Raw genomic sequence first — 8,744 nt, 5'->3', positions numbered from 1 at the left:
GGCGCACTGGAATGAGAATGTTAGCCCTAGAGATGGCTTTCTAGCGAGGGCTGGGAGTGGACCTTCAGTGCCCATGGGCTGTGGCTTGCAGGCCAATAGGCAGTGGTTGCTCTAGGTTATGAATTGGCCCTGCAAACAGAAGCTGGAGATTCCCCAGAGTCAGAACTATTATCCCAGCTCTGAGTTCTAGAACAAAAGTTTGACCTGACTGCCCTGCCAGAGTAGGAGGACTGTTGTTGCCTTTTGGTTAAAACTCAGCTGTTTCTAGTTGAAGCAGGCCGATCAATATATGCACATACATCCAAAAATAGGAGACAAGCCTGGTGTGTGGGGATCCTGAGGGAGGAAGGTAGAGCGAAGGCAACCCTAGCTTCAGTGGGGGCCTTTTCTCAATAACAAAACAAGATACTGCCAGAGCCTGGAAGGGGGCAGAAACCCCGCCACAGGCACAGACCTGTGCCTAGAGAGGTGCCAGCAAGGCTGTGACAGCCTTTAACTCCTAGAAACTTTATAAAGGCAGTGGCTTGGAGCCTTCCAAAAATGGCCTGACAGTTGTCATGCACAGTCTTGTGCTGCTTCTGGGGGCAAGCAGTAACCTGTCACCCTGGCACCGTCCCGGTGTGCATCCTGGCCTTCCAAGAACCATGGTGTCCAGGCCAAGAGCTCCACCCTGATGCATGGTGGGAAAGAATTTTGAGGAATGTTTGCTGGGACTTGGGAACCTTGACCTAGAGGATGAGGAGGCTGCAGCCAGCTACAGGTTCTCAAAAGGCTTCCCTCCTTGGGCTGGGAGTGAACATGCTAAGGCGTGTTCTTATCCTTGCTCAGTCCCGGGCGGGGGCGGGGGGCAGAAAGTTGAACACAGGCCAAGGCTCTGTGTAAGGGAAGGCCGGAAAGGGACACCGAGTCGGCTGTCTGATCTGGAACAGTCCCGGGACAGGACAGAAAAGCGGTGGGTCATGGATGTTCATACAGAACGGCCAGTAGGGACTGGACTGCTCTGGAAGGGCCAACTGTAGCCTGCATCTTCTCAGAGAAGAAGCATTAAGACAGGCAACTTGCACAGATTGCTGTTCTAGATTTGATTTCCCAGGGGCACGGCAAGGTCACGGTGTACCTGGGATCAGAAGGCAGAACTGGCACGAGGTATGAGGGGTTCTAGAATTAGGCCCAGAAGTGTTTAAAGCCAACGTGTTTGATGATAGGTCTCCAGCACAGGGGACACACTGCTAGGATGGAGTGTCAGACTGTTGTACTGGGTAAGTGTTGGTACTCAAAGGTACGGAGACAGGCATGCTGGTTCACACCTGTAACCCCAGCAGTTGGGGAACGGGGATAGGAGGATCAAGAGTTCAAGGCCAGCCCAGTAAAGCTAAATAAATAAATGTAAAAAAAAAAAGCGGGGTGGTGGTGGCATACGCTTTTAATCTCAGCACTTGGGAGGTAGAGGTAGGCGGATCTCTGGGAGTTCGAGGCCAGCCTGGTCTACAAGAGTTCCAGGATAGGCTCCGAAGTGACAGAGAAACCCTGTCTCGGGGGTAAAAATAAGTGGGATCAGATTGGGTTGGAGGTTTCTCTCTGGCACCTTCCAGGATATCTCACTGTACGGCAGGATTGGCAGGTCCTGACTTGGATCTAAATATATAAAGGTGCTATTTCTTAGACCTGTGCCTTCCCCCAGCTAAAAGAACTTCCTTAGCATGGAGAGTGGAGGTGGGAGCCTGATAGCAGGGTTACCTGTCTAGAACTTTCTAGATTAGCATTTCCAGTAGGACCTTCTGCAGCCACAGAGATCTTGTATATCTGCTTTGCTGGTTATGTTTCACTACTAGTCATGAGTGAGTATTGAGATCCTGAACTTGAGGAAATTAATTTTATCTATTTAATTTTTACCAAGACAGGGTTTCTCTGTGTAGCCTTGGCTATCCTGGAACTTGTTCTGTTGAATAGGCTGGCCTTGAACTCAGAGTCCCACTTGGCCTCTCAAGTGCTGGGATCAAAGGCGTGCACTACCACTGCCCAGCTGAGAAAATTAATTTTAATTTCAACAGCCATATGTAGGTTCTGGCTACCATATTGAGCAGCTAATACTTTTTTCTCCTGAGACATGGTCTTGTCATAGAGTTTAAACTGGACTTGAATTTGTGGTCTAATTCTCCTGCCCCAGCCTTTGAAGTGTTGGAGTTACAGGCATGCACCACCCCCACCAGCTTAAATTTTTTTTAAAAAAAAAAACTTTATTTAACTTTATTTCATGCACATTGGTATAATGATGTTAGATTCTCTTGAATTGGAGCTACAGACAGCTGTGAGCTGCCATGTGGGTGCTGGGAATTGAACCCTGGTCCTCTGGAGGACCAGTCAGTGCTCCTAACCACTGAGCCATCTCACCAGCCCCTAGCTTAAATTTTTACGAGATGTTATTACATTTATTTAGTGTGTGTGTGTGTGTGTGTGTGTTAGGGTTACTATTGCTGTAATAAACATCACGACCAAAAGCAAATTTATGAGGAAACAGTTTTGCACAAAAAAAAAAAACCCACTTCCACATCTTTGAAGGAAGTCAGGACAGGATCCTGGAGGCAGCGGATGCAGAGGCCATGGAGGAGTGCTGCTTACTCGCTTGTTCGTCATCGCTTCCTCAGCCTGCTGTGGACCAACATCCTAGGGTGGGTGGGCTTTCTTTCATCAGTCATTAAGAAATGCGCCACAGCTGGGAGGTGGTGGCGTAATCCTTTAATCCTGGCACTCGGGAGGCAAACGCAGGCAGAACTCTATGAGTTCGAGGCCAGCCTTGTCTACAGCATGAGTTCCAGGACAGCCAGGGCTGTTACATAGAGAAAACCTGTCTCAAAACACAAAACAAAAGATGGGCAACTGGCTTTCCGGCAGCTGGATCTCTTGGAGGCATTTTCTCAATTGGGATTCCCTCTTCTGACTTAGGCTTGTATTGAGTCGACAGGAAACTACCCAGCACTCGCTCTTATAAAGATAGGAGGACAGTTGCAGGAGTTGGTTTTCCTTTTCCTGTTTCTCCCCTGCCCCCCCCCCCACACACACACCTTATAGGTTCTGGGTTTTGAACGCAGGAAGTCATGTTTGGTAGCAACCTGCTTGGACATACAGCCAAATGGCCACTCCCACTTAAGAAAATGGAAAGAGCAGAGCGTGGAGGTGTGAGCCTTTAATCCCTGCACTTGAGGGGTAGAAGCAGGCAGATCTCTGAGTCTGAGGCTACCCTGATCTACAGAGTGAGTTTCAGGACAGCCAAGGCTACACAGAGAAACCCTATCTTGGGGGAAGAAGTCTGGGCTGTGGATGCAGCTCAGGTTGAGAAGGAATGAGACTGGGTCCACCGCCATCAACTCTGCATCCACTCAGTAAAAGGCGTCTCCAGCTTAGGCAGTGATGTTTATTTCTCTGAAAGATGGGACTTATATACAGCAGTGACAAGGAGCTCCTATCCCACCAGGGGCTTGGGTGGGGAAAGGAGATATTGACAGAAGGCACTCAGTGGCCCTGGGAGGCCAGGAAGTGAAGGTCGAGGGTGTAGTGTGTCCTGGGAAACCCAGAGGAGACTGGGGCTCAGCTAGAGCCTCAGGCCACACGAGTGTGAGGCAGCTGGTCCCGGGAGAGCTTGTGCTGGTCGCTGGGGGCTATCTGGCTACAGCAGGACGCAAGGGCAGCCCCCACCCTTCTTCCTGGGAGCAGTGGGTGGGCTAGGAGGGAGTTCTTGCTCCTGGTATTTCCTGTGGGAAGCAGTGTGTAAGTATGGGCTGGAGGGTTGAGGACCAGGAAGGCAGGAGAGGGGACTACTCACCGGACACTCCGGACCAGCTGCTCAAATGCCTCGTCGACATTCAGACGCAGTTTGGCTGAGGCCTCAAAGTAAGCCATGTGGCGGGCAGCGCTGAAAGTGGATGCTTCAGATCGGAGGACCTGGGAGGAGATGGCACGGGACAAAGCAAGGAGTTGGGGTGGGGGGCTAACAGAAGCAGGCTCAAGAAAGAAAGACCCAACAGGAGGATACTGGAGAGTTGAAGCTATATCTAAGTGAGACTTCAGGAAGGCAGGGAAGAAGTTAAGGGTGCTCTTAGCTACGAGAGGGGAACACACTGCAGCTAGCTAGGGTGCAGGAGCAAAGGATTATGTGATGGTCAGGACTGACCAGTGATGGAACCCCTGCCTAGAATCCCCTAGTGAGGGTAAGGGAGTAGCTAAGTAACTATGGCAGAGCACTTTCCAGAATCTCCCAATGAGTCCCTGGGGGTGTGGCTCAGTGATAGATGGTTCCATTTGTGGGTCCGTCGAAGTGAAAGTTCTGACAGTGAAGGGACCAGGGACCAGAGAAGGAGAGGTTTCCCCGAGAGAGCCTCCTAGGTCCAAATGGGGCCATCAAGGAAGGGGGCATCCCAAACCTGGCGCTGTGTCTCCAAATCTGCTTTGTTCCCAACCAGCACGATGGGGAAATCGTCGCGGTCCTTGACTCTGAGGATCTGCGTGAAGAGCTTGCCTACCTCATTGAAACTGCAAGAGAAGCCGGTAGTGTGAGGCCGCCTCAGGGAGGAACCTGCCCTGTGCTCAGCCAGGTCTCCCAGCACCTGCCCTCACCTCTGCCGGTCATTGATTGCAAACACCAGCAGGAAGCCGTTGCCAGCACGCATGTACTGCTCCCGCATGGCACCAAATTCCTCTTGACCTGCAGTGTCCAGGACTGTGGAGACAGGGAGAGAAATATGTGGGTCCCAGGCTACCCAGTTACCTGCCTCCCATCCGAGCCCCGCCGTCCTTACTGTCCAGCCTCGCGGGGATGCCATCCACAGAGCAGATCTTTGTGTAGGAATCCTCAATGGTGGGGTCATAGTCAGACACGAAGTAGGACTGCGGGACAGAGAGGTCACTGTCACCAAAGCACTCTATGACTCTGTGTGTGTGCATGTACGCGTGAGCCCTGTCCCTAGATCTTCTCTTTTCTCCCTCTGGGTCTGTCTCCTTTGGTCTCTGTCCCCACTCTTTCTTTGGGTCTCAGTATTTCTCTCTCTCCCTGTCTTCTCCTGAGTCTCTGACTATCCATCTTTTCCTCTTTGTCTCTCTCCCTCCTTTCTCTGCCGCCCCCCCCCATGTACCTGTCTCCCCTGCTGCTGCCCGTGTCTGTCTGTCTGTCCCATCTCTTTCCCTTTCCATCCCTCTGGGTCTCTGTCCTGCCTCTCTAGTGTTCCGATTCCATCTTTCTGGCTGACTGTCTCCAGTCACCAATGCCCGCTTGCATGACCTCTCAGCCCGTTTTCTTCTGTATAAAGTGTCCTCTTTGCCATAACCCCCCTCGGCTGCGTCACGTTACGAATCACCCTCCCTCTGAGAGTCTCAGTTTCCTCTTTTGGAGAAGGAAGATGAAAGCTCTGTACCATCTCAGCGTTTGATTTGCAGGAATTCTCTGCTCAACACTTCACACTTGCCTGGTGATAGTTAGCCATCAGCTTCTGAGAGCTCTTGTTGACCAAAGTAGCTGCCTCTCCTGCCCATCTCTCTTCCCTTCCTCCCCGATCTTTCTTCCCTCCTCCATAAGCAGACTCCAGTGTCTCCTCCCTGGGGAAAGTCTAGGTTCCAATCCTGCTTCGGAGAGGCGCCCCACCCTCAACCCGCCCCTCCCTTCCTGCCTGGGTCCTGCTGCCTTCAGTCAGGACTCCGGCCAACTCCGGGTTTGGCCCTGGGTGCCAAGTGCTCAAATTTGGGCTTTTCCTTCCCTTGTAGGCTTCTCAAAGGCATAGCTGGAGGCGCCTTGCATGTGTGTCTACTACCCAGGAACCTCTAGTGCAGCAGTAAATCAACTTTTACTTTCCTAGTGTTGCCTTGGGAGGGGGAAGGGGGGCCACCCGTGGGAACTGGGTGGAGGTTTCCGGGGCTGGGCTGGATTTTTAGAATTTGGCTGCTGGGGCTGAAGGTGGCTTCCTCTCTGGAGACTGTTTGCTGAGGGCTGGGGCTGGAGGGGTGTAGGCGCAGAGCCTAGGAAGGATGCGGCTTGGTTTATGTGGGGAGCCGCTCAAGGATGGGCACGGCCTGGGGCATTCTTGGAGGGTAGGCTTACGATGTTGTGGAGACCTAGAGGTGCATTCAAGGGTCCTAAACCTTCCAAGTATTAGGTCTTTGGAGGTTGTGAAAAACCTGAGGGTTTTGTTTGTTTTTGTTTTAACATGGAGATGACTTGGGAGCTATCCAGAGTTACCGGAGGTGAGGGTGAGGGCAGGGCATTGGAATAGAGTGGAGAATTTAGGGTGGAGAAATGGTTGGCTTTCCTTGGGGCAAGAGGATGAGGGTCTGCATTTAGCAGAATAGGGTACTGCCAGATATTGGTGTTTTCCAAGGCTAGTCATGTGGCAGAATCTTCCTAAGCTCGGAGGGGAAATCCTCTTCAAGCAGGGGTTACAGGGTGCCTCTCTTAGGACTGCGTAGACCCAGTAGAGTCCTAGAATCACGATCTTGGCAAAGATTTCCAAAGTCTGGGGGAGGTCCCTGAATAGAAGGACCAGGGTTCCAGCTGTGGAAAGTCAAAAGTCCTGAGCGCAGCTGCTGGGCCAGTGGGGCTCTTGAGTGGCTAAGGGGTGAAGTTGGGACTTCAGACAGACAGGGTTCTGGGGTCGGGGACTCAGGGAGTGCTTAGGATCTGAATGGAGCAATTGTTAGGGATTTAGGTACTCCCAGGAGATGAGCAGGGCCAGGTCCGCTGGAACAAGAGCTCTCAGGTACCGAGCTCTGGGAGGGTGATATGCCTCAGGACGTATTAGGAGAAGGCTCCCCCGCAGGAAGTGGGTGGAGGTCCTGGCACTTTGAGTAGCAACCTGCAGGGATCTTTTAGGATTAGTGACCCGTTTAGAAGGGTTTCAGTGACGGTTCTGGGAAAAGTAAAAGTTTCAAGGAACCCCCAACGGACACAGATTCCTCGGGGACACCCTCCCCGGAGAGGGCCCACTACCTGGATGAACTGGATGGTCAGCGCGCTCTTGCCCACGCCGCCGCCGCCCACGACCACCAGCTTGTGAGTCTCGCCGGGCGGGGGGTCCCTGGGTCCCGGCCCCCCGCCCCGGGGCCGCCCCCGCCCAGTCCCGGACGCCGCCCCGCTGCTCATGTCGCCACCGCTGCTGCCGCTGCCGCTACCGCCTGGGGGAGTCAGGAGAGACTAAGGGGTGGGTTATGCTAATGATACTGCATAAACATGAGCTCCCGTTTGTAGGACGCGCGTGTCCGGATGCTTCGGGAGGAGGCGAGGTCAGGGGAAGGGAGGAGCTATACTAATAAGGGCTGGGAAAACAAGTTTGCAAATAAGGGGAATTCCAAGAGGGGCGGGGATATGCTAATATAGATAATATGCCCGCCCGTAGCCCAGCCACGCGCTCCCTCCAGGCATTCCGCCTTTGGGAGGAGCTATGCTAATAAAGCCCCACCTTCGGGCGAAAAGTTCTTTCGGGGCGGGATATGCAAATAATATGCTCGTCGTTTTTATCTAAGGACCACCCCTGAACGTCTTTCTGATAGGTGGGGTTCGTGGACTCCAGCTCAGGGCCGAATATAGGGTGCTCTTAGGAAGCACAGGTCTCAAAAAAGAAGCTCCGCCTCTTTTCTGAGATCGTCGCCAATCTCTGTGCCCCGTCGTTGGTCTAGACGCTGGAGTCTTCGTCCGCCAAGGGACTCAGGCTTCCGGTTCCCCATGTCCCAGCCAAACGGAAGATAGTCTGGGAGAGGAGCTGGGGCCCTGGAGGGGGACAGCAGGGTAACGGGGCAGGACGGGCTGTGAGATCACCACATTCCTAATTCATGAGCCAGCTCATCCTAGTCGGGAAGTCCGAGGCCAGAAGGGCCTACAGCCAGGATTTCTGGGGTTTGGAGGAGGCAGCTGGTGACTCAGACACCTGGTTCCTACCAGTGCATCGAGTTGGAGACGTGCATTCCCGGGTCCTAGGGAGAACAGGCGTTCAGGAGGGGCTCTTTACTACCAGATTAGGTACTGGGGAAGCTGAGAGCCTGAACTCTTGGGGCTCGAGGATGGAGAGTCTGGGGGACTCAGAATTCTGGGTTCGAGGACATGAGTGCGCGCGGGGAGGGTTGCTGAGGAGTTTAGCACTTACGTTTGTGTAAGGTATAATATTGATGCCCTGAAAGGCCTAGGGAAGAGGATTGAGATTTCCGAGTCCCGGGGAGGAGGGAAATGAGTTTTCCCTCTTCTGTTCTAAGTCAGAGGACTCAGATTTCGGACCTAACTGTCCTGGTCTGACGCCTTGCTTCTAAATTTAGTGGAGATTATTGTAAAGTCAAGGCTATCCTTGACATTCTAGAATTAACCTGTCTCAAAAAACAAAAAGAGGGCTATAGGTAATGCTCAATAATAGAGTGCTTGCCTAGCATGTAAGAGGGTCTAAATTTAACCTCCAGTACCCCCAAAATGAATCGTTTAAGCGGGACATGGTGACGGATCACAGTCTGAGGCAAGTTCCAGGTCAGTCTGAGCTACATAGATACCTTCTCAAAAAACCTCCTTAGGACTTCGAGGGGGAAATAGTTAGAAGGGTCTCATATTCGGAAAGGCAGAATATGGGCGGGGTAGCGTCCAGTTCACTTCAATTCCCAAGGATCTCAACATCGGAGCGCCTTTTGTACGTCACTTCCTGATCCGCCGCCCTTTTCCCCGCGCACGCAGGGCACTGTGGGGGGCCTCACCGCGCGCTCCTACAACCCCGCCCACTTCACCTTTC

General features: G+C 52.7%; 1 protein-coding gene across 2 annotated transcripts; it reads right to left on the bottom strand.

Annotated features, from left to right (window-relative positions):
- Positions 1-3,392: 3,392 nt before the first annotated feature.
- Rras (RAS related) lies at positions 3,393-7,173 on the bottom strand. 2 transcript variants are annotated; one of them, XM_075952803.1, is made up of 6 exons: positions 6,971-7,173; positions 4,794-4,881; positions 4,612-4,714; positions 4,419-4,527; positions 3,821-3,939; positions 3,393-3,749 (listed from the first exon to the last, which is right to left on the bottom strand). In XM_075952803.1, exons 1-6 carry the CDS (start codon positions 7,121-7,123, stop codon positions 3,665-3,667), a joined length of 657 nt encoding a protein of 218 aa, XP_075808918.1. In that variant the 5' UTR covers positions 7,124-7,173; the 3' UTR covers positions 3,393-3,664. The 2 variants fall into 2 exon arrangements, with proteins under 2 accessions (XP_075808918.1, XP_075808919.1); XM_075952804.1 differs by lacking the exon at positions 6,971-7,173 and adding an exon at positions 5,457-5,591.
- Positions 7,174-8,744: the final 1,571 nt, after the last annotated feature.

Source organism: Microtus pennsylvanicus, chromosome 18, assembly GCF_037038515.1.
Source record: "Microtus pennsylvanicus isolate mMicPen1 chromosome 18, mMicPen1.hap1, whole genome shotgun sequence".
Lineage (NCBI taxonomy): Eukaryota > Metazoa > Chordata > Mammalia > Rodentia > Cricetidae > Microtus > Microtus pennsylvanicus.
This window is presented reverse-complemented; position numbering and strand designations above follow the sequence as displayed.

Coding starts and splice junctions, on each gene's coding strand:
- Rras (XM_075952803.1), bottom strand. CDS start 7,123: ATGAGCAGCGGGGCGGCGTCCGGGACTGGGCGGGGGCGGCCCCGGGGC. Junction 4,882..6,970: donor TGACCATCCAGTTCATCCAG/GTAGTGGGCCCT, acceptor TCTGTCCCGCAG/TCCTACTTCGTGTCTGACTA. Junction 4,715..4,793: donor CATCCCCGCGAGGCTGGACA/GTAAGGACGGCG, acceptor CTGTCTCCACAG/TCCTGGACACTGCAGGTCAA.